At 37.0% G+C, this 27,085-nt stretch overlaps 1 protein-coding gene across 1 annotated transcript; it reads right to left on the bottom strand.

Annotated features, from left to right (window-relative positions):
• Positions 1-8,603: 8,603 nt before the first annotated feature.
• Positions 8,604-9,560, bottom strand: tcima (transcriptional and immune response regulator a). The gene has a single exon (XM_077240893.1). The coding sequence runs from the start codon at positions 9,432-9,434 to the stop codon at positions 9,132-9,134; it is 303 nt and encodes a 100-aa protein (XP_077097008.1). The 5' UTR covers positions 9,435-9,560; the 3' UTR covers positions 8,604-9,131.
• Positions 9,561-27,085: the final 17,525 nt, after the last annotated feature.

The raw sequence follows: 27,085 nt of genomic DNA, 5'->3' as shown, positions 1-27,085 counted from the left end.
CATATAAAGAATGGAGAAAGTAGATGCAAATGACCTTTTTAATCTGTCCTTTCTTTTTTCCAGAAGTTAACCTTCACAGTAATGTCGAAAAGTGAGTCTGTTTGGTTTAAAACTGTAAACTAGACCTGTCTGAGATGCCTTCAAGATGTTCCATTTCGGTTACAAATACGAGGATTTAGTCAGCTGGTGTCTATTTAGGTCACATTGTTTTATCGGTGCCCCTGATGTGACCTGGCTCATTTGCCATTGGTTAGGCCTACCCATTCTAATCTTTCACACTACAGTGGTCATACTCCCATCATGTGGCCTCCTTGTCCTGCCAGATACCTCACCATCATCACCCGACATACTACTTCATCCATCTCATCTTTTGCATTCTTACTGCTTTCTCTCTTCTCTCCTCACTATCTATTTGGACCAATTTTTCGATGTGAGAATAAATGCCACCAACCCCCCCCCACCCTCCCTACACTTTTCCTTAAAATATCAGAAGTTCTATAAAATACATAAAACTACATGCAAGAACAGGCAGAGGATTCTGGAAAGTGCGTGACGGGAGTGAGTTTATAGAGAAGAGTAACTCAGATTCAGTATCAACACTGATTACATCTTTCTGCAGGACATACTGAGGAAACGGCAGAGCACTTCACAAAGGCAGGCTCACAATAGCAGACATAATTTATGATAGCTTTTCTTTGTGATTTTATCATAAACGCTTCACCTGAATCTATAACAATGAATCCTTCCAATGACTCGGTGCGATAACATTATGTATAGGAAGTTAAGAGCATTTGCAGGGGCTCAATGTGGCGAGAGACTGGTGACAACGCCAGGCTCCTTTCACTTCCTGCCTAGTCATTGGTAGGAGGTTCAAACCTTATATATTAGGATCTTATCAGCATGCGTTTCTCTTATCAACCTCCTAAATTAAACAGAGCACAGCTGTGTAGTTCTACAGAAGTCGCACCTTTATTGATGAGAAAACTTTGTATTAGCCAAGATCTCGATTATGAAATACACAAATGTCAGTGTTACACGCCGATATTCCTGAAGGCATAACATGGAAACACACCTGTACTGAAATTGTGTGAGAAATATATTTCTGTGATGCCCTGTTCTCTCTATCTACAATTATCACAATAACGAGTATTTTTGTATGAGGATGAGGTGCTTTCCCTGAGTAAATAAAATAAATTTACAAAATCGTATTTTATTATTTTCTTTTACTTTTTTTTTTTTAAAGAGGCCTCTCAGGGGAAACACCTCACGCAAAATGACTCAGTCAGATAATGGTAGGTGAATTTCTGAAGAAGTTTTTTTCAGACTTTGAGATGACTACAGACATGATGTACTATGAAATCATTTGCTGTAGATAAATAAGTAGCACAGCATTTACCAGGTTCCCCAGCAACGCTCAATGAGTCATTGAACAAGCCACGTAACAAGGGCCAAAGAACAGCCTCTCTGATTTGTATAATGCTGATGACATCTGTGATTTAACCAGGATTCTAGTATTCTGTCTAACTAAACCACTAGACACTGGCTGTCTGTCAATAGAAAACGTGTTTAGTGAAGACTCCAAGAGTTCGCACATCTATATATCTGACACACACACGGTTGACACAGTTCACTTTGCCAACAACCACAAGATTAAAGCTTAAAAGTCTTTAAAAGATTAAGACAACATTCTGACGATGTTTATCCTGTCATCAGTTTTGAAACAGGCTATTACCACATTCGCCTTGATGAAACACTGAAATATTTTGTGACGTGTCTATCTCTACACTCCTTCATGTGTAATACAGGTAGTGAATAATATTATCAAGAACTTTTACTGTACATCACGTGTGATTTCTTCAGTTTCATTTAATCATAAAATGTTAATTGAAACATGTCTTGGTATAAACCATTTTGACAGTTTTTTTCAAAATTGAGTCAAGAGCCCTAGGGTTTTATATAGAATACAATTTAACTACACTTAGTCTATCACTACATGCTTCAAATGACAATAGTCAGTTTGACAAATGTCATACAGATAAATGAATAATTTTTAATGTTAGATTTTGGTCCTCTAAATTAAATGTGCTGATGTATTTAAACAGATGTATTATTTGTAGCTAGCCCACATTTTTTAAACAAATACATTTAATAATTGCTTGTTCTCTATAATATATAAATTTCTTCTTTTGCTCAGCAATTATTAAATGTATTTGTTTAACAAATGTGGGCTAACTACAAATAATACATCTGTTTAAATACATCAGCACATTTTATTTAGAGGACCAAAATCTAACATTAAAAATTATTCATTTATCCGTATGACATTTGTCAAAATGACACATATAACCACCAATAAATATATTGTGCATTTCTAAGAAAAAGGCTCTAAATGGTTGCAATATATAACCAACTGTATATAAATGTTGTTTGCCTCTCTATGTTAAGTAAATATTCACCCATTATTATTAAATCACTTCTTCTGAGCACAATTAACAGCACTCCAAAAATACCCAGGAGAATAAATAAATAAGCAGAGAAATGGATATATAAATAGGAGGGCTGTTCTGCCATTGTGTGGTATTGAGAGGGCTTCCTTCTCAACACCTGCAGAGAAAAAGGAGGACATAGGGAGTGGGGAGAGAGGTGGAGAGGGGAGCAGGACAAAGGAGAGGAGGGATAGAACAATGGCAAGGCCGGCCAGTGGAACAGCGACGAGACAGAGAGTCTGCGGGCCGAGACAGCCGCCCTGCCCGGGGCAGCCACAAGAGCCACACAGGAAGAGGCTTCACTCCTCTGTCCAGAACACACACGACAGGGAGAGAACAATAGAGAGGAGATCCCCTCCAGAGAACGCATTTGATGACTGAGTCTATCTGAGGTCCTAGAGAAACACAAGGTTAAAGTGCAATATGGGACAGTGAATGTAAATTATTGCATGTTGCAAATGATTATTCTTTCAGATTTACCTGGAACATTGTTAGATGATTTAGTTCTATACTTAAAATGTAGAAATTTAAGTTTAAAAATATATTTTGTGCTTAAGCAAAATCTGAAAGAAATCATCTGCCATTTTTGTCACAGTAGTCCTTTTTAATTGAAATAATTTTTATAGTTCATATTGTTCTATAGAAAGAAAAAAAGCAAAGAGCATTTGAGGTTAAGAATACATTTTGATGATATGATACAGATATTCTTTTCTCAGCCCAGATGTAACAGAAAAACACTTAATACGATTAGAACGTCATAATAGAAGACTGCGGAAAATGTTTCTTTAGTAAAATGTTCTCTCTCAAGATCTATCTTATTGTCGGAGGCAGTGTGACAAAGGGTTTCCTCAAAAACAATTAATAGAAAATAGTTTAAAAATAATAATAAAATGTGAGGTCCAATAGTGTGTAAAGCATTCATTTTCGAAAATAACACTTTCCAACATCAACAGTAGCAGATACACAGTATTTTCAATTATATAAGACAATTAGGCTATATAATAATATGACCCCGAAACTTTTGAATGGAATACGCATGGGATTTAAGATTCTGTCACATAGTCATTTGGATTGGCTTAAACTGTTTCCTTCGTTCTTGTACACTTGTTTTTTTATTTTCTATGTTACATTATCATTTATCGACAGCAAAAATCATCAAATCATCACTTTTGATGGATATAAGTGTACAGGAAATTGCAGAAATATGGCTGAAATGTCCCAAATATTTTGCTTGGGATGTGGAATTTGCGTCAACACAAGTCAGCAGAGCTGGTCTCGAGTGACGTCGGGGCTGTTGGGGTCAGATATAATATACTGCACTGACGTACCACATATACGCACAAATGTAGACATACACATACAAACAAACACAAAGAATTGATTCATCCATTGGTAACAATGGGCTTTTCATCAACATTGTGGGCCATCTCTCACTCAGCGCCATCTAGACTTGAAGTGACTTACAGATAAAGTATGTGCTTTTAGGAAACAGAGAATCATGTCCGCATGTGTAGCGGAAAGCAGTCTGAGCACACCACTTAATGTCTGCCCCACTTGTACCCCATTCTTTCCTGTAAAACAACAATTTCTCATCCTGCTTGACGTCTGTTGGACAGCTGTGGTGTCGTGGATGTTTCCCTATCACCACTTTCATTATAGCTTCTTTGATGCCAATAGAGGAACCTGGTCACAATGAGCATTAAATGAGCATTCGTGTGTAGAGAATCTAGTATGTCAGCAGCTGAAATGGGCTGGTGACATGACAAAAACTAGACTTCTTACTCAGCTAAGGGTAAAATGTGTACAGAAGCGTCTGGGTGAAGCTGCCTGGTTCTGCTTTTGTACCACATTTGTTTCAGAAGACATTAAATGGAGTCACTTTCATAATGTTCACAGCTTTATCTAAAACAAAAATAGCCAATGGCATGCCAACTTAAGAATGAATTTAAATGTTACACCCAGATATCAAATTCTCAGCCTAAAGGTCCAGTATAAATGGAAAAACTCTTGCAATTCCAAACTGAAATTATGTGCACATGCAGAAATCCATTAAACTGCGGAGGACAAACATGTGTCTGCGATACCCTGTTCTCTCAGATCTAAATAATCAAAAGTACAAAAATCAAACCAGAGATATATTAAAATTATATATTATATATATATATATAAGTATTTTTAAACTCAGTAATTTTCAATCAACAAAATTCCCTGAATGGGTTAAACTGCTGGAAATGGACAGAGCATTAATACAAACTCAACCACTCTGACATCACTATTTTAGATCATTGAATTGATTACCTCAGTAAAAAGGTGGACACTCTGCGACTTTCACTACATCTGGACTTACTGAGGATTTCTAAATAATATTTAAAAAAAATAGGTGACTGTTAATACTTTTTTTTTTATAAATAACGGCCAAACAACAGTTGCTAATAAATTATAGATCCTTTTTTTTATATATGGTTATTATTATTTTTTTAAATATGCTAAAAACATATAAACTTGAGAATTTGATGTGACTTGGTAAAGCCTTCAGTGTATTGGTAGTGGTACACTTGCCGTGCTATTTTATTGACTTTTTCCACCATCATATTTTTTTTAGTAATCATATTGGGTAATTCGAAAGCTTAAAGGGCCTCTATTATGGATTTTTGAAAATGACCTTTCATGTAGTGTGTAACATAACTCTTTGTGAATGAAAACATCCTGCAAAGTTTTATTCTGAAAGTGCACCGTATATAAAGTTATTGTCTTTCAAAAGTAAGAGTCGACTCTTAGTCAATGAAATGAATCGTTTTTCAAACGAGTCATAAGCCGTTTCGTTGTGACGTCAAGAAGAAAATTTAGCATATTGCCCGCACACATCAGGGAAAACTTGAACCTCAAACCGGCAGCTGATTCCTGTGGATACTGGATAGCATCATGTTGAGAAGATGCTGTGCTCTACAATGTGAAGGTAAGCCAGTTTTTTTTTTCACTGCCTAAGGATGAGCATATTTTACTGACGACTGCTTCTCAAATCTCGGAGTTCAATGCAGGATTCGAAAACCGCTTGCTCTTGAAAGATGGTGTTCAAAATACTTATTTTTGAGTTTTATATTGTGTAGGTCTCCTGCTAACTGGTTAACTCAATTTATTAATACTTCTGCTAATCAGTTGTGGGCCACTATTACCTATAACTGTGTCTATTAATGCGGATTGTCTGTCGTTCTCACTACTTTGAGGAAAGATTAAGCATGGAGCATTGCATACATGCACTGTTATTGATGTTTCCACGTGTACACTGCAATATATTAGAAAAATACTCTGTAAATAAATTAGTACAAATAAAATAATCGGTTTGTTCATGGACATGTGAGGAATTACATTTGCAACATCTCATAATGTACCACTGAGAAACGTCCTGCTCGAGTTGTCCTTGCGATGGAGGTTCGAGTTGAATGAGTAGTCTTCGCTCGCATTGATATGGTAAAATCGACGTCATTGTTCATTACTGTCTTTAGTTTACGGTGCAGGAAGCCTCAGTACACGAAGAGCTGACGTTGTTATGGCAATGCGGGCGTTTTTGTTATCGACGCGCGCGTTGTACGGTAGTGCGCAGTAAACCAATAACAGAATGAGCTGTCTGGCCAATCAGAGCAGAGTAGCTCACGGAAAGGAGGGATTTAGAGAAATTGATTCATCTGACGAGTCATTTGAGAATCATTGAAAATTTGGTGATGTGCAAATGTATATTATGAGGAACGAGACAGTTCCCTGTAAACTACTATAACTTTTCTACACCGCGTCTGCATCAGACATTATACCAACCTTATGTCTGTTTAAGCATTCATGAATTACAACCATTTAAGTTCAGATCTATGCTGAAAAAGTGGGTTGACAGTTAACAGGTTAAATAAATATGTTAATGCAAACATTAAAATATTCCACTTGCTATCTGGAAACCACGTTAACACCAAATGGACCTGGGACATTCATTTATACTGGAACTAAAAAACAAACTCAGAACAGAACAGTGGACTTTACTTTAAGTCCACAAAATTGTTGAATTCTTGTTCACCTAAATTAACCTTTTTCTTTTCTCTTTTCTGATGTAACACTACAAGCAGTTTTGGTTCCTTTATCACTTGTCAGTCTCTGAACCAGTTTGTTCCGGAGAGGGCTGAGTCCGGTGTAAACTGATAAAAGAAGCTTTGCTGTCAGTTCTACCTTGCTCCTGCCACTATAGAAACTTACACACACACATACACATATTGCTTCTGCACAGTCTATTCACTTCAAAGTTCCTTATTCTGAACACAGTGAAAGACAGGAAATGGGTGGGAGAAAGAGGACAATCTTGTGTCAAGCATATCATACAGCACACAAGACAGAGGACAATTGGCTTAAATATTTAGCTGTAGTAGACCTAAACAACCATGTTACCGTAAAAGGAAAAAAACAAGGAAATGAATGCTGACAGACAAAATGAAAAAAAAATGTGTGGTTTGCTTAAACGGAAAGTTGGATGCTGCAAGCTGACAGCAAATAACTCAAACATTAAGCACATTGCATCTGCATTCTAACAATGTCATGTTGAATGTCATTATTTTATTGAACTCCCACTGCTGCTCTAGTTCAAAATGTTTTAATAATAGCTCACCCTTCACACGGCCTGTAACAATCACATTTAAGTGTGTGTGTGTGTGTGTGTGTGTGTGTGTGTGTGTGTGTGTGTGTGTGTGTGTCTGTTTGTGTGTGTGTGTGTGTGTGTGTGTGTGTGTGTGTGTGTGTGTGTGTGTGTGTGTGTGTGTGTGTGTGTGTGTGTGTGTGTGTGTGTGTGTGTGTGTGTGTTTGTGTGTGTGTGTGTGTGTGTGTGTGTGTGTGTGTGTGTGTGTGTGTGTGTGTGTGTGTGTGTTTGTGTGTGTGTGTGTGTGTGTGTGTGTGTGTGTGTGTGTGTGTGTGTGTGTGTGTGTGTTCGTCTCCACCACATTCACCTTTGTCAGGTGAATGTTTACATAGGAAACTCCCTCTTGGCAGCAATGAAGCAAAGGTAGCTCTCTGTCGTCTAGACCTTACACGACCGCAAGGAAGTCAGATGTCAGATGACGCATTCCCAGCCCATCAGAACTGGTTTGAGCCAGTACACGGTGACTGATCAGAGCATTAAGATTAACAGGCATCCACTGATCTTCCCCTCTTGCAGAGCAGCCCTAATCCTAAACCATGCCAAAAGTCTGACAAAGCACCTGAATGTGCTAAACTACTTATCGCTATACACTGTAAAAAATGATATGATCAAAAGTTATGACAACATATGTTTTTACATTGCTTTAACTCACCAAAATAAGTTTAGCAATTTTCAACTTTTCTTTTAAGTTATACGATATTCAATTAATTTTTAAAAGTCAGTTTAATGTAATATAAGTTTAAATGACTTAAACATCCAAGTTGATTGTAGGCAAATTGAAGGCAGCAACTTTTTTCACAGTATCAAATTATCATAAAAACTGACACAGAGAAAGATCTAAAGAGATGAGCCCCTTCTTATCTACACACCATGGTAATGCAATACACCTTTAACAAACGGCTGAATCAACCAAAAACTGGTTCACGCTGGTCTGTAAGCTGCAAAACAAAGAGACGAGCCTGAATGAAAATGACCCAGACCAAGTGATGAGAGACGTGTGACCGTCCGTCCTTATTTCAGCCTGATTTCACAAAAAGTGAAAGTAAAAAGAAAAGAGGTTTAAGGCCCCTGAGATCTAATAAAAGTTGTATTGTAGATATTATCTTTTGTACTATAGCCTACAACTGAAATTGTGGCTTTGTGGGTCACACTTCGCAGCTGTAGTTTTCAGATGTCACACATCAATGTGTCAAACTTGATTTTGTTGAGTAGATATGGGACCTTAACTGCAAACAAGGCTGTATCTATTAAAGTGAAAGTTGGGAACAAGGAGGACCCCCAATTTAAAAAAAAAAAATGTTTAAATAGAAAGTGCCTAAAACAAAGTACAATTAAGCCCAAAGACCTGACTGTAAATCATCTAACTCCAATCCAGGCATTTTATAATAAAATGACCATGTCAGTCATTTTAAAACCAAATTTAAAGTCAAGAAAGAGAAGAGTCACTGTTTAGTTAATAATTTATTATAGAAATAATGAAAAACAATATTGTGAAAAATGCATTAGCTGGTGTTATTATAACATTGTGACAAATAAATAAGTGGCCACTGAGTGTTAAAACACGTATCACAATATCAAAGTGTCATAGAGACAAGGCATAATATTTATAGGCAGTTTTCAGGCAATATAACTTCTGTCTCTAATCACGGTTCTTGTGCTCCAACAAATACACCTATAAGGTGCAGTAGTACGTGAAAAGTCCATTTTTAAAATGCATAGTTCACGAGAAACATTTTCGCGCGTCTTCATAGTATGATGCACGAGAGGACTCCTTCACACTGAGCTCCTCCACAGCTCCAGATACTGTGCGTCTCGTCCTTCAATGGGCTCGTGTCATTGACGAGGCTTTACTTCATGTCCGTGACGTGTGGTCCTTTCTCGTCCACTCTGGACGTGTGCGTCATCGACAGGTTGTAAATGACACCGGCGGTCTGAATTGAGCGACCCTGCAGCCGCGAGTCACCGCGTGAAGACGCTCAACGCAGCTTCAGAAAGTGTCGCAGCATCCCCGCGATCCGCAGGAACTTGTCCTTCTTCCTCTGCTTGAGAGCCATCAGAGCTCTGGCCGTCTCTTCGGGGTCTTGCGCGAAGGAGAAGATGCTTCTCACTCTCTCCTCGGCTTTCATGTCTCCCGTTTTCTGGAAGAGTCTCATGAGCGCGTCCTGGTTGACGTTCTCGAAGATGTTCGCCACTGCCCGCTTGCGGCTCGCTGTGTCAAACTTGTTGCCGTGGATCGAAGGGCAGACCCGGCGAGATTCTGAGTACATGTCGGTCGACATCTTGCGGCTTTTGTGTTGTTTAGCAGCGCTGGAGTCGCCAACTCGACCGAGCTGAGCAGCTTTGATGGCTGTGAGTGTGACTGAGAAGAGTGAGGAGTTGGTAGTGACGACTTGCTCTTTATAGAGAGACCGCTCACGGAGATGACATCATCCGCGCTGCCTCCCTGGAGAAACGCCTTCAACTGCTGTTTCACCAACATGCCACTAGCTTTGGAATTGCTAATTATGGATGAGAATGCTGACGACATATGTGCGCAAGGTTTATCTCTTGCAGTTGTTGTGTAATTTTGCAACCTAAAGAGTTTTTTTTTTCTACCTGACCTGACCCTTAAGACATAGGCTATTCCCACTGTGGTTTCACAGACAAGGCTTAAACTTGGTCCCAGACTAAAATGCATGTTTGAGCTGTTTTAACTGAAAGCAACTTGCACTGACTTGCAAATCTCAATATATATCAGTGCCGTTTTGTCTCAAGATGCACACCAGTAATGTTTTTTTATTAGGGCACTTTTATAAAAGCTACTTAAATGTCCTAATTGAACTAAACCCTAATCCTGGCTTAATCTAAGCCCAGTCGGTGAAACAAGGCCCCTATAAAATAACATAGACTATAAAATCATTTAATTTAGATTTTACCACGGGAAGCACATTTAGTAGGGTTTAAACTGGGATTTTGGATGGGAACCCTTAAATCTGGTGGCGATTTTGGTGCCCAATGCAAGATGGCTTGACCTCACCCCCTGAAAAAAAACCTATTCAGTAAGGATACATTAAATTGACAGAATTAAAATGACTGCAAAGAATTCTACATTGTTAAAAAACAAATCTATTTCAAATAAATGTTGTTGTTTTTTATCTTTCTATGCATCAAAGAATGAAATGAAGAAAAAAATCAGACCACAAACTTTTGAACTAGAGCAATTACCCAAGTGTAATTATCCTTTAGTTATAGTACTAAAAATGTACATTTACATTCAGCAGACGCTTTTATCCTAAAGTGACTTACAAATGAGAACAATAAAAGCTATCAACCCAACAAAAGGGCAACAATATGCCAGTGCTGTGACTAGTCCCAGTTACAGTACACATAGCAAGTTTTTTTATAAATAAAAAAAACACATATTTACAGAACAGAGTAGTATAGTGTTAGTATTAAATACATATACTAGGCCTGTATTTATCAAACAAGTGTTCACATTTGGTTGCATTGTATTTTGTGTTTACTTGAATGCAAATGGATATTGTAAATTTGAAAATACTGTGTTGTTAAATGACCATTTGATACATAGTGTTCTTGTTGCGAACACTTTAAATTACTGTACTGTATTGTTGTGACAAAAACTCACTTGACTCTTGTCTTAGAATTCTGAATAATTATAGTGTCATCATCACAATGGTGCTCTAATTCGGTGTCATTAAATATATTAACCTGTATAACAAATTCTTTTATAACTATGCCATGGATTATGTAATATTCACATGATTGTTTAAAAGACTGACGTCATTAATATTATTACATTAATATTATGACATTGTCCATAGCATAGCCATCTATCCAGTAAAATTCATCTTTGTGTCTTTTTTACTATCTAATACTATAAGATAAGTTTGGAAATTCAAAACAATTGAAAGGCTTTCCAGTAAAAATGCTAAGTATAAATATCCGTCTTCAACATTTACTTTTCATTGCTGGAAAGGAATGATAATTGCTAAATCGCTGATGATTTTTTAGATAACATTACTAGGAACTCATTTTTGCATTCTCTGAGTAAAACAAAACTCAACACACACATTCTCATGCACTCTGTTTCTCTTTCTGGTTTGCTGTTGAAACTTCATTGCAGTCTTGGTGGAAAACAAGCAAGTCAGACAAAGGGATTTCCAAAATACCAAGTTCTGTAGTGACATATTATTTGGCCACCAGAGACCCCCCAAAAATGTGCCATTGTTGCATTAATCTTGTGGAATGCCTGTTACTTGGCATTCATTGTGAGTCTGGCGCGAAACAGGATACTTGTCTTTCTCAGGCTGGCACAGTTATGACTGGAGTCAAGGAGGTTGGGAAATATGATGAAGGAGACGCCAGGAACATGTCATAAAAATAAGCAGAGAGTTCTCCGGAGTCTTGCATATAGAGCGCAATATGACCTTTTGACATGGAAAAGGAAGCATTGGATTGAGAGCCTGGTCCTGCCCTCTTTAACACAAGCTGAGTGTACTTTATCAAGCCTAACAATGGGAAAAGTAAATTTATCCCAGGTCAAAAGTCGCATCAGCTGGTCTGTCTGAAGGATAAAGAGTTCCCTCCCCTGCACACTCCTGGAGCCATAGCTGATTTAAAAGAGTAAACCCACTTAACACTGAGAACCCATACTGACACCGACATTACTGTACTCTTTTGAATTGGAGACAAATTTGTGATTAATTTGTGCTTGAGTATGTGGTTTTTACATAAAAAATATAATATAAATATATAAGAAATTACATTTTAATTCAGTGTTTAAATGGACTACCGTCTTGTATTATTATGCAGTACATGCAATGTTTTAAATTCAATAAATGGATCTGAAACAAATATTTATAACATTTAAATTAATAAATAATAAACAAACAAACTTCTAAAATATAATCGTCTCCATAGAGACCGACATCCATCACTTTCCGACTACACTGCCAGTCTGTTATTTGCTGTCCATTTTCAAGCCCATAAAACTTCAAAGCAGAGGAGAAGTAAGCAATAAAGTAAATGAAAATTAAGCCGTTTTACACATGAAGTAATTTCATTTACTGTGCTGTTTGCACTGACGTTATGCGATTTGCAGTCAAACACAATAAATGTTCAAAATGGAGATCAGGATTGCCATGTTAACAGATATTAACATTCACTGTGGCTAAACTGCACATATTTATTGTGTGTATAGAATCATCACTTCATTATTTAATATTTTATAAGCTTTCAGCTTTTATCTCTGTAGAGAATGACGTCATGCAACAAAACAAACAGTGACACAATGTAACAGAATGTAAGGATTATTGAATGGCAAAAAATCAAAGGAAGCAGCTGTGAAGATGTTTTTTTTATTTTTAAAAAGCATTTACCTCAGTGTGCTGTATGAAGTAAAGAATGGTGTGCTTTGTTTTCATCCCTTCCTGCATGCTTTGCTTAACTCAGCACTGTGGGGCCGAGTCTTCAGCTTGTCGGATATGACAACATTTGTCCCAGAAGCAGATGACTTGATGTGCTGCAGCAGACCTACATAGCGCATTACCAAACTTCATTTAACTTTTATACTCTGACCATGAATTATTGATCAAATGTTGTAATGCAGTCATCATAGTTTTATTTTTGCCTATGAGAAAAGTCTGAGACAAGAAAATGCATTAAGACACTTCCTAAACAAATAGACATACTGTAGCCTTTATATTTTATAGTGCATAATTCATTTCAGTCAACCCAATTCACTACAATAACTCAGACGTGACATATCAGCCATTCAATGCAGTTTTTGGTAAAACGAGTGTTTTAGCCAAACGAGTGGAAAAAATGAACAATGATAGTGTAACTGAATATGCATCCATTTTAATGGTTTTGAGAAATCTGTTTAGCCTATGTTAAAATGCATGTTTCATTGTTTATTTGCTACAATAACTAAGGTTGTCATATTTTGTGAACTGAATAAACTCTAATATATAAAATATAAACATGCATATTCAGCAGCAACACAAACCTTTGACACAATTCTCAGAAACATTAGCACTGTTGCTATAATAGTGTTTGTGTAATGACATCGGGGCACTGCAGTCAAATCTGGCCACAGGGGAATGTCTGTGGCAGGAGATTCCAGTTTAATTAAAGGACTTGTTTTTAATAGTATCATTTGAACATACTGTCCAAGTAGTCAGCGAGTCAGGTTTTTTTTTTTTTTACTAAAAACTTTCATCAACGGTGACATTGAAACAATTCTAAACTTATTAGATATAGTTATCAAAAATCGTAAGTGTTTTTTTAAAAGTCAGATTTCAGGTCATACTATATGGAAATTGGAACTGAACTTACTGACCTTCACAACCACTCAAACCACAGGCCTCAGTCATTCCAAAACCACAACTATGCAGCTTAATCTAATAACTCTGCATTTATTAGTTCACAGACTTACAAATTATGGCACCTTTTAATAATGCTTGCTGGAGGCCGTTTACAGGAAGATGTAAGGTTAACGGTAATCGTCTTTTATGACAGCCTGATTCCGGGACTCAAGTGCTGTGTTTTGCAATCCCAGTTTTGGCATTGTGCTTCATGGATCCAAATAAAAGACAGAGAGCTGGCATCTAACAGTTTTTAAAACAAACACGACTCATGGGTTGACCTGATCCATCATAAACAGCAAAACCATGATCAGCACGGAAGGGCAACTTCTTAAGAAAAAGCAATTAAACAGGCATCTAACACCAAAGGAACTATTGGTAGTCCGCCAGTCCTGCTAAATCTTGGCCCAAATACCATTCACATTCCCCTGTTGTCTTTGCTTGGCCAAAACGACTATGTAACCAGAAGGATCCTGACCATATTAAGAAAGAAAAGCCACTGGGGGTAATATTACTCAGACATGAACAATATCATTTTAAAGTGCTTCGCATTCCCTCTTTTGGACCCTCAAAATGCCTAAACTTCAAAGAAGGATGCCTTTTAACAAAACACCTATAGGATTGGCCATTTATAAACCAATCTCCTTTCAGAATTTGATATTTGTTGTTGTTGTTGTTGTTGTTGTTTTTATTAATCTTAATGGTTAAAATAAATAAATAAAAAAGTAACCCCCAAATCACCAAACAGCCGATTTCTAAGAGAAACGAATGAAATTCCATTTCCCCCACATTAAAATCATGCTTTGTTAAATCATAATTGTGACTTTTTATGAGATAAAAAGTCACAATTGTTATTTTAAAAAGTCAAAATGATAAGATAAAAAGACAGAATTGTGTGTCTTTTCATAATTTTGACATGTCATAATTACTGCTCTCTCATCATTTTGACTTTCTTAATGCCATAATTTAATTTTTTATCTCATTACTTTGATTTTTAGCTATTGGAAATTGATTGGATCATAAAAGGTTAATTATTATATAGATGCTTCTGTTTCACACTCTCAGCTCAGGAAAAAAAGCTGTCACTGGGGCGGTGCCTTTTAAAAAGGTACTTTTGTTCCCTTTAGGTACTACTATGTACACTTTAGGTACAAAAGTGTACCTTTTGAAAAGGTACCGCCCCAGTGACAGCTTTTGTAGCCTACCTTTTTTTCTGAGAGTGCAGATATTTTCAAATAACATGCACTTATGAATTACATGACAATAAAACCAGGAACATGCATCATGCATAATATATGGCTCTCCCTCTCATATTAACTCTGAAGTCACCATGAAATCAAAATTGTGCGCAGTCAATATCGCCCCTGATGATGCCCTGGATCGAGCCATGGCGAAAGGCATGCGAAAAACCCTGTGCAAATATGGGGCACAGGCTAGGACAAAGAAGATGCATCATGCATCAATTTTGATTTCATGGTGACTTCAGAGTTAATATGAGAGGGAGAGCCATATTATTGGATCTGTTGGAGAAAGCTTCAAATGTTTCTGAAATAATCCATAATGATTTTTAGACAATAAAATAATAATAACTGATTAATCCTCTTTTCCCAGAGTTTGCATAACCCACACATAACTACTAGAGAGGGTGTATAATTGGTCAACAAGGGTAGAACACACTAGAGTGGCCACTGGCACAGTACCAAGAGCAACAGCTTGTGTTTCCTCACACTTCCACACACACACACGCTCAGCATCAAGGGACAGGCATGAGGATTAGATGAGTCATCAGCACTTCTCCCACTCAGGCACCCAGGCAGCATTACGCACGAAACTAGCCAGAACCGGCTAAGGCACCACCCATTCCCTATCTCACAGTGCATTGCCCTCTGTTTCTGTTTCTCTATCTCTCTTGTTTTCAACCACTCTTTTCATTGAGTGTGATATCTCAAAGTCAGATAGATGACAGCCGGACCCCGTGCCCGCACCAGCCGATCTGAGTTAGCACTGTGAGCCGTGGCCTGCTAAGGTCACAGTGTCAGGCAGGGGCAACTCAATCTCTCCCTCTCCCTAGGTGGTTTCAGTGTCCTATTCCCCGAAGCCCCTCACTTCCTTGAATATCTCACACCACGAGCCGCTTGTCCTGTACTGAGCGTTCTGATCGCTGTTTGTAATTGCTCAGGATCATGAAGCAGTTAGGTGGATTTACTTCAGGACTGAAACAATGTTAACACAAAGTATAATGTATGTTTATCACCATGTCCTAGAGCAAACTGTTCTAAAATATTGTCTGTTTACTCACAAATGACAATTAGAATCACAGGGATATCTGGGTTAAGCTACATTTGCAGCATCAGTGACATCACTGTCAATTACCACAGACAATCATTTCAATAGTCAGTGTGACAAAATAGAAGGCTAATGTGTGCATTAGAAAGTCAATAAAAAGGCAGTGAGGATAAATATATAGGCTATTATTATTGTTATTATATAATAATAAATAATGTTATTATTATTTTTTCACTTAAATGCTAAAAATCTACGAGGATTACTTTATAAATTAGAATATTATTGCTGTCGGGCATAAGCTTGTATCTCCATATTTTGTCTTTTTCTTTTTTTTTATAAATCATTACTATTGGTCACCCTTTACGTCTGTGGGTTTTGCAAATATTTAACCAATTAAAAGTATTTAAAAGGACTTGCGACTTAACCTCGTAACTCCATTGGATCCTCAGACTGTCGGTCAAACCAACGCTATCTCACGACCAATTCGTACGAATTCGTACGAGTGAGTAAAATGTGGCTGATTTGTATGAATTCGTACGATTTGTCTATACCCCAGTGACGGTTAGGTTTAGGGTCAGGGTCAGGGGTAGTTCATACGTACGAATTCTTACGAATTGGGCAACTCGTAAAATATGTACAATTTAGCAAAAATCTTATGAATTCGAGTGAGGTTGTATGAATTTGTACGAATTAGCCACCTCGTAAAATTAGTATGAAATGCCGTGAGATCAGATTGGTCAAACCTCATAACTCCACCCCGCCTCCATCGTGAATGAAGTGCTGCACGCAAATTGGACCTTCTCTGCTTGTTTGCAAGGGTAAATAAAGAATTCTTTGAATAAGCAGCACAGCTTTTTCTTTCCTCAAAAAATGCTATAAAGGCTAATGATTCATGAGGAGCGTAGACGAGAGTCTTATAGCATTTGTCGTTGAGTCATAGCCAATACTGTCAACCCCCTGCGGTGAAAATCAAGTTTTTTTTATATATATGTTGTGTTTTAAATATGCTTTAAGACAAACCATGCGCAAATTCATCAGTCAACATTATTGCTGAATATTTTCAGTTTACCAAAGACAGTTCTAAAAAACGGGGTTTGAAACTGTTCTCTATTCTCTACGTCACAAACATGTTATAACCAATCACGTCACCATGCTGGCGGTCTTAGCACATCATTAACTGCTGCGAAGCAGGGGAGTCTCAAGAGAAGCCAGGTTTGTCCCGATATATTTTTCTGTTGATATGAAAAATCTTGTAGATTTAGCAATGAAGCGATGAATTATGTATGTGATGTATATTACAATGTTATGATGAACTATACCTTTCTCCACTGATGTTCTATGATGTTCCAAGCGTTTCTAAGGATGCTGATTTTTAGAAGACAGTCTGACTCTGAGATGGTGAACGGAAACATGGTTTGTGTAACATCATACTATTAGTAATGTGTGTAATACATTATTAGCTGATTGATAACGTAGTCAAGTCAAGGGGTATTCATTTCAATTACCGTACCCATATGTGTCTAAAAACTGAGATAAAAATAATGTTTTTTGCCTATGTCACAGTAAGAGGTAGGTCACATGATCCATCAGAAATCATTCTAATATGCTCATTTTGTTTTCAAGGAAACTTTTATTATTATTAGTATTATTATTATCAATGTTGAAAACAGTTGTGCTGCTTAATATTTTTGTTGAAACTCAGTTACATTGATTTTCTGTATCTTTGGTGAATAGAAAGTTCAAAAGAACAGCATTTATTGAAATTGAAATCATCTGTAACATTATAAATGTCTTAAATGTGACTTTTGATCAATAAAAACATCCGTGCTGAATAAAAAAGTATTAATTTCTTTAAAAAAATAGTTTACTAACTTTTGAACGGTATATCATAACATTAAAAAAGCTTTTTTAAACCTTTTGTTTTTCAATTATGCACTTTTGAAAAAAAAAATATAAATTGGTGAATTATTATTAAATTAATTAATACAAATTAAAAAAAAATCTGTGGTACATCATAACTGCTACTGTTTCTTATCAATGCTTTGGAGACTCATTGTGTTGTAAACACTACCAGCAGTGTTTACACTGTATATGATTACTGAAGAGCGTCGTCATGGTATCTGGTCTCTGTGAGCCACTGTCCCCATGACAGTATAAACGTGGGAGAACGGAAGCATGACCAAATACAACTTAAATAAAGTATGTGTTGTCTTTGAAAATAGTTTGAAGCACTCTTAAAAAAAATCATTATGAATTTGTGCTCTTACATTACAAACGGGAAACTCACACAGATGTTACAGGCTGTCACAGTCAGAAACGCAGTGTTTTGAGAGCAAACTGCGTCATAGTGCGGCCACACTGACAAACATTCTCCAAATGATCCTCATTAGCGATGAGTAAACCGTGACTCCTGTTTCCAATGTAAGCCCATGTAAGATTAGCATTAGCCTATCACTGAGGGCTTTGCAGTTGCTCTCCTACTGTTGTCCAAACAGGAAAGCATTTAAACGGGCAGAGAATTTCTTTTTTAAACATTGTGGTACAGTTTACTGTATGTATTTTTGTTTGCTTTACGAGAACCAACAAGTGGCAGACACACTGAGCTAATGCGGTGCTTCCTGAGATTGTGTGGACACAAGTGTGAGATCTTGCTTAATTTAGAAGCAAATCTAAACTGTTGTTCTCTTGGTTTCTCAGTGGATTTCTTAACTATTACTAAAACTGAAACTAGAATATATTAAAGCTTGGAATACAAATAAAATAATTAAAACCATTAAAATACCTATAAATAAATGCATTAAAAAAAATTAAAATTAACAAATTTTTTCGTCATTTTTTTTAACTTTTGTCATTGGGTCTTTTGAACGTGAAAAATAAGTAAGGGGAAAAGTATGCAGTCCTTTCTGTATAGAGGGTTTAATTCATATGTTGTGTATATGTTTTTCCCTGTGCAACTGGTTAGATGTAAATAACCTCTGCCAGTATTTGACCTGGTACAGGTCTGCAATATTAGTGGGAGTGTCAAACAAAGGTGTTTAGGTGATGAACAACCATGACAGAGGCCCCATTGTCTGTTTGTCCAAACTAGTGTTTTGGCATGGGCCAGTTTTTATTATTAAGTAACATAGGAAACGGCTGACAGGGTGTTGGTTGTTGGTCAAAGCCTTTTGGCAGGCAGGGAATTTCAGCCTTCCTCAGCCTTGTTCCCTGGCCAGGATGAACAATAACATGTCGGCATGCAGGCTCCAGGCTCTTCTTTCTCTTTCTCTTTTGGCTGTCCACCAAAGAGATCTTGCCTGTCATGGACAGGTCATGGGAGAGACACAGACAGAGAGTCAGACAGACTGACAAGCTTTGGGAAATTAGCCTTGAGCCACTCAAGTATGAAGGCTATTTGTTTTTTTTCTTTCTTAAAGGATCATATTTTACCGAAAATAAAATGTGGTTTATTATTTTATATATTTATTAATTTGAAACTCCTACAAACTAAAACTCTTATATTATAGATGCAATAATATTCCTCTACGCACTTTCAAATAAATAACTGTAATTTAATTGGAGCTGCAACCTATAAATGCAAAATGAGGAAATGTATTACTGTAATTCCATAGTGGTGCACTGTAAAAAATATACATGAAAAAATATTTGTTTGTAAATTACCCACCAATTATTGGAGTATAAGTTTTACAAGAGTATACTATTTCCGTCTTTCCTTTAACATTTCATGTTGAAGTCAATGTGTTGATTGCTATTTTATTTGTGAAATATTTAGCAATTTCTATTTTTTTTTGTGCTAAAAGAACTGTAAGAAGGCTCATTTTATTACTGTGGTACAGAGTTGGTGTATATGGTATGTTAATGTTTCATATCCAGAGGTAAAAGATATGCACAGAAATCTGTTTAATCTGAGGTCAAGAACCTCTTCTCCAGATTGTAGAATCTAAGTAAAGGGAAAACAGCACTTGAGTCATACAGGATGCTGAAACTGGAACTTCAATAACGTCTACATCAGCAGAAATCATAATGAAGAAGTACAGCCCCAAGAACATCAAAAGCAGTTTCACTCAACCAAAAAAAAAAAAAGGGGGGGGATAGAACATTTAACTGTAATTAACCCCTATGCCTCCACTGTACTATTGCAGCTTTCTGCTGAGTGCTTTGCTCGAATTAGCTTGAGAATTGTGTTTTAATTGGGTTTAATATGGATGCCTGGAGCAGGCACTGTGCAGTGAGTGGAAAACAAAAGCCTGGTATGTCAGCAGCTTTGAACCAGTAACTAAGGAACCAATCTTGCGGAAGATTTAACTCACTAGAAAAGCCTTGGATACTCATCAGAAGCACTGACAATGGGGGAAGCAGATCATTGAGGTAATATCAGCAGAAATACACACATTAAATGTTCATCTATTTAAAGTGGTAATGCAGTTAGAGGCTGCAAATTAAACACAGATCCACAACCAAAGCACAACCTAAAAGAGTCACATGTGACACTCATGCCATTTGTTGTGGCTAGAGCTGATCATTTATCCCTAGCACAATCACTGTTTTATGTATCCAAACGTTCTTGCGTGTGCAGTGTGCAAACATTTGAATGCCAACTTGTCCTCACAGAAGGAATACACACTGACATGCACTCCTGCTGTACTGTACTATATATATATATATGGTATATATGCTATACAGTATAAGCTATGCAATAAAAGAGAGATACATGGTAAGCCATATCATATAAAACAGATCAAGTCAGCTAAACAATAAGTCACTTTTACCAGATACACACATAGACAGTGAATGAGACATTTGGACTGTATTATGAATAAAACAAGCCGCAGACATCATATTAATATGTTTAAAAGCAATTACATCATCCTGACATCTGAGAGATGAGATCTCCATCACTTCATCTCTATAAAACTTAAAAGAGAGAAGACTAAACAAATCACATGAAGTGTCTGTACTTCTCATTCTCTCTTTCTATAGAAGTTTTCTTTCATCATTGACTGGAGGGAGATGCATAAAGACAAAAACAGACTAAGAAATCAAACAAACTTAGGCTATGCATCCAATTTTCTTATGCAAAAAAGGAAAGATTTAAAAGATGAAAGCTTAAAAAGATATATATATATATATATATATATATATATATATATATATATATATATATATATATATATACAGGTCCTTCTCAAAAAATTAGCATATTGTGATAAAGTTCATTATTTTCCATAATGTAATGATAAAAATTAAACTTTCATATATTTTAGATTCATTGCACACCAACTGAAATATTTCAGGTCTTTTATTGTTTTAATACTGATGATTTTGGCATACAGCTCATGAAAACCCAAAATTCCTGTCTCAAAAAATTAGCATATTTCATCCGACCAATAAAATAAGTGTTTTTAATTTAAAAAAAAGAGTCAACCTTCAAATAATTATGTTCAGTTATGCACTCAATAGTCAATACTAGGTCGGGAATCCTTTTGCAGAAATGACTGCTTCAATGTGGCGTGGCATGGAGGCAATCAGCCTGTGGCACTGCTGAGGTGTTATGGAGGCCCAGGATGCTTCGATAGCGGCCTTAAGCTCATCCAGAGTGTTGGGTCTTGCGTCTCTCAACTTTCTCTTCACAATATCCCACAGATTCTCTATGGGGTTCAGGTCAGGACAGTTGGCAGGCCAATTGAGCACAGTAATACCATGGTCAGTAAACCATTTACCAGTGGTTTTGGCACTGTGAGCAGGTGCCAGGTCATGCTGAAAAATGAAATCTTCATCTCCATAAAGCTTTTCAGCAGATGGAAGCATGAAGTGCTCCAAAATTTCCTGATAGCTAGCTGCATTGACCCTGCCCTTGATATAACACAGTGTACCAACACCAGCAGCTGACATGGCACCCCAGACCATCACTGACTGTGGGTACTTGACACTGGACTTCAAGCATTTTGGCATTTCCTTCTCCCCAGTCTTCCTCCAGACTCTGGCACCTTGATTTCCGAATGACATGCAAAACTGAGCAACAGTCCAGTGCTGCTTCTCTGTAGCCCAGGTCAGGCGCTTCTGCCGCTGTTTCTGGTTCAAAAGTGGCTTGACCTGGGAAATGTGGCACCTGTAGCCCATTTCCTGCACACGCCTGTGAACGGTGGCTCTGGATGTTTCTACTTCAGACTAGGTCCACTGCTTCCGCAGGTCCCCCAAGGTCTGGAATCGGTCCTTCTCCAAAATCTTCCTCAGGGTCCGGTCACCTCTTCTCGTTGTGCAGCGTTTTTTGTCACACTTTTTCCTTCCCACAGACTTCCCACTGAGGTGCCTTGATACAGCACTCTGGGAACGGCCTATTTGTTCAGAGATTTCTTTCTGTGTCTTACCCTCTTGCTTGAGGGTGTCAATGAAGGCCTTCTGGACAGCAGTCAGGTCCCAGTCTTACCCATGATTGCGGTTTTGAGTAATGAAACAGGCTGGGAGTTTTTAAAAGCCTCAGGAATCTTTTGCAGGTGTTTAGAGTTAATTAGTTGATTCAGATGATTAGGTTAATAGCTCGTTTAGAGACCCTTTTCATGATATGCTAATTTTTTGAGACAGGAATTTTGGGTTTTCATGAGCTGTATGCCAAAATCATCAGTATTAAAACAATAAAAGACCTGAAATATTTCAGTTGGTGTGCAATGAATCTAAAATATATGAAAATTTAATTTTTATCATTACATTATGGAAAATAATGAACTTTATCACAATATGCTAATTTTTTGAGAAGGACCTGTATATATATATATATATATATACACACACACTATTTATTATTATTATTAATTATTAATATTATTAATATGATTTTATGTTTTTGCAGCCATAAACTGTAATTAAGTTTATCATTAGTTTTAGTGAAAAACAGCAACAGCGAATGTGAAATGAGTGCATACACAGCAACACACACACACACACACACACACACACACACACACACACACACACACACACACACACACACACACACACACACACACACACACACACACACACACACACACACACACACACACACACACACACACACACACACACACTTTATTAATTGTAACTAACAATGAAGAGTTATTTCACAATGTGAAAAAAGAATCTGCGAGACAATGTGCAAATAGTGGTCATGGAAAGCCCTCTTGTGGCCGCAACTGTTTCTGTTTTCAAAATTTAGCAACAGAGCACATTATTCATATGTACCCAGAAAGAAAAAAGTTATGTACACACTCAGAAAAAGTACAGGCTAGTGACTGAATGGGATGTAGCATCTGTGGTTTAACTTTGTGATGAGAAATCTGATTTATTTTATTCAAAAGAAATATTAAAAAAATAATGACTGTTTATGTTTGTTCTGGATCATTTATTAATGTTTTATATTTGCTATTGGTCATAATTCCTCTGTAGAAAGTATTGTCTGTATAAGTTTTACGATTAAATTATATTCAGTTTGTTAAACTTACTAATAGTGACAAACAGGGAGAGAACTGAACCAATTACAGTTTTTTCCAACTGCTTACACACAAAATCTTTTCATGTAACACGATTTTTGAAACCTCTCACTCAAAGTGCAAAACTACACACCAAATCTCCAAAACCATAAGCTATTTCTCAGGCTTGGACTCTGTCTAGTTTTCAATTGCATAAAACACTTTTTTCAAAACACTACACACAATTCTACCTGAAACACAAAAATCTAACAGGAAGTGACTTGCTTTTCTTTTCCAAACACAACCAATACACTTATTCACCAGATCACACACACACTCCTCACATGTGCAAACATGAATTGCTTAACTGATCACTAACCAATCACTGCTTTACTGTAGTATAGGCCTATAAATAGGTCAAAGGTCAGATTACCTGTTTTGAACAATGGATGCCAACAATGGACAGAGAGCAAGAGGAGTAGGAGGACAAAGAAGGGCAAAGAAGAGAAGGAAAGAAAGTAATCTCTGGTGAGATTAGGGCAACTCTTGTCGATCATGTGATCAACCACGGTTTGACCATGAGAGAGGCTGGACTGAGAGTCCAGTCAAGCTTGAGTCGATTTACAGTGGCGTCCATAATTCGAACCTTCAGAAATGAGAACAGGTATGCAACTATCTAATGATTATTTTAACATTACTGTAATGTACTGTAAAATACGTATGACTGCATAGTATTGCATAAACATTTGTAACTCTAAGCCATCCATTTACTGCACTGCATTGAATGAATGAGGTTGGTTATCATGCTGTACTACATTATTTTGTAATTTTTTTACTGTGCCTATGCTGAACACATACTGTGTTTGAATTCTGTACAGAGTGGAAAGGCAAAGACATCATGGAGGATGAGAACGCGTGTTTACAGATGTACAAGAGACTGCATTTATAAATATGGTTTTGGCCAACAATGCAATTAGGATTCGAGAGATAAGAGAGCATATCATGAATAATGACACCATATTTAACAACATCAATGCTGTAAGCCTGTCGACCACAACGCATCCTCCAACGGCACAAGGGACAATGAAACAACTTTACAAGGTACCATTTGAGAGAAACTCTGACAGAGTCAAGAATCTGCGACATGACTTTGTAGAGGTCTGTATGCAACACTACATCCAATACATCAGACATACCATATTTACTTATCTGTATATCCTGTCTGTTACAGAGAGTATTGGAGATGGATGCCCATATAATTCGTCATGAATTTATTTATTTATGGTTGGCTTCAACCTCACCAAAACCAACCGCCACGGAAGAAATGTAATAGGACAGAGGGCAATTATCAATGTCCCTGGACAGTGTGGGGGTAATATAACTATGTGTGCTGCCATCACTCAAAACGGGGTCCTCCATCACAATGCCACACAGGGTCCGTACAACACCGGCCATATGCTCACTTTTCTAGATGCAATTTACACTATGCTTGTCACTGATCCAGATCAGGAGCCTGCTAGATTTATATGGGACAATGTTAGCTTTCACCAGGCTGTTCTGGTCCAAAAGTGGTTTGCCACCCATCCATAATTTGTAGTTTTGTACCTACCCCCGTATTCACATTTTCTAAATACCATAGAGGAATTCTTCTCAGCCTGGCGCTGGAAAGTGTGTGATCGCCAACTCTATGCCGCTTCTCCAGACAATGGAGGACCATGTGGGGACATAGAGGCTGCCTCTGTCCAAGGTTGGATATGCCTTGCTAGGAGATACTTCCCTCGATGTTTGGCAAGAGAAAATGTATCTTGTGACGTAGACGAAGTATTGTGGCTAGACCCTGCCCAGAGAAGAGATTAAGCGTAGCTTAGCACTTAGAAGAACAGTGTTTACATGGTATATTTAAAAATGTACTATTATGAAAGAAGTATTTGCCATTTGATGCAAATTCTTCATTCTGACATGTGTTTATGGCATTTTGTATGCACTGTTACATTTTGAAAGAGATGATGTGAGACATTTTGCATTTTGTGTGTGCAGTTTTGGGAATTGTGTGTAGAGTTTTGAAAAAAGGTGACAGTTTTGAAAACGTGTGTAAGCAGTTGGAAAAAACTTTGACACTGAAAACCAACCTAGAAATAGACATGAGCAGAACAGATCAAAAACAAATTCTAAAGTGAACAAACAAAGACAAACCATAACACCTTTCTATAGTTTCAACATATTCATCATGGTGTGGAATAAATCAGCATTTTCCCACCACATGTGTTGGAAAGAGTTAATCTGTCTAACTTTGGGAAGAGAGACACTTTAGTGAGTGCAGAATAATGTTTATTTCTTGGCATTGAGCAGTTTGGGGACATTGCCACCAAGTGGTCAAAAATTATACTTACACTCACAAGATGTCACTAAAAAAGTTCAAACAAAGAGACAAAAGCCTGTTGTTAACCCTTTCAGATCCTGCAGGCATTGGAATGGACACCACGTGGTTTTTGGTTAAAACCAATAAGATTTTATGTTTTTATAATACAGAGTACTGCCTGGTCCCTGACTAGTCCCCGATCAACCAATCACAATGAAAGTGTGACCCATAACTTAATCTGATTGAAATTCAGGAATCACATAAGACATGCATGGCTAACTGACAAGGAGGTGGAGGAGCTCCTTTTTAACATTTATATGCAGATTTATGTTCATGCTAGCATCATCAACTTGCGCCTATTATAATCTTAATAATAACAATATTCAAAGTTAATTTGAGGATCTTTATAGAACTCATTATTTTTCGCAATGAAGATTATGTTTTAAATTCAATTTAATGATTAATATGATTTTATGTCTTTGCGGCCATAAACTGTAATTCAGTTTATCATTAGTTTTAGTGAAAAATAGCAACAGCGAATGTGAAATGAGTGCATACATAGCAACACACACACACACACACACACACACACACACACACACACACACACACACACACACACACACACACACACACACACACACACACACACACACACACATATTTACCCATGTCTGCCCAATCTATCATCATACCTTCATCTACCCAATTCTTTTATATATGAAAAAAAATTTTGTTGCTTCAGTCCTGGTGTCCATTGTAGTGAGTTTGCACAAATCTTGTTTTTTAGACACAAATCTTGTTTTTTAGACACTTTCATACATTGGAGAAGAGCAAATATCAGGTGGATAACAAAGGTAACACTTTAGATTAGGGTCCAATACTCACTATTAATGAATGGCTTATTAGCATGCATATTACTAGGAAATTGGCTGTTTATTAGTACTTATAAAGCAGATATTCATGCCTTATTCTGCATGACCATAATTATTCTACATCCCTAATCCTACCCAATACCTAAACTTAACAACTACGTTACTAACTAAGAAGTAATTAGGAGTTTATTGAGGCAAAGGTTGTGGTTAATGGTTTGTTAATAGTGAGAATTAAACCCTAATCTAAAGTCTGACCAAAATTCTTTTTTCTTTTTTTTTGCTCAGTGGGAAAAATTAAGGTCAGACTAGAAACTGAACAGTCCTACAAACACTGATAAAACAATAACTAATTCTGCTTTGCTAAGTTATTCCTTATCCATGCTATTACTAAACAATACAATTATTAGACAGGAACTTGTGCTCTGTTTAGTTTCTTTGGGACTTGTCATCATCATTATCAGTTCATCTGTATCACCTGTGTTTAGTTAATCATCATCATCTGTTTCATCATCATCTGTTTCACCTGTGTTCTGTCGTTCAATGTTCATCTGTGTTTGTATTTAGTTCCCTTCTGTTCAGTCAGTCCTTTGGCCGTTCTCT

This window comes from Siphateles boraxobius, unplaced genomic scaffold (assembly GCF_051911475.1).
Source record: "Siphateles boraxobius isolate OS27281-9 unplaced genomic scaffold, OSU_SipBor_1 24, whole genome shotgun sequence".
Classification (NCBI taxonomy): Eukaryota; Metazoa; Chordata; class Actinopteri; order Cypriniformes; family Leuciscidae; genus Siphateles; species Siphateles boraxobius.
Note: the sequence above shows the minus strand (reverse complement) of the source record. Positions and strands in the feature narration are given on the sequence as shown.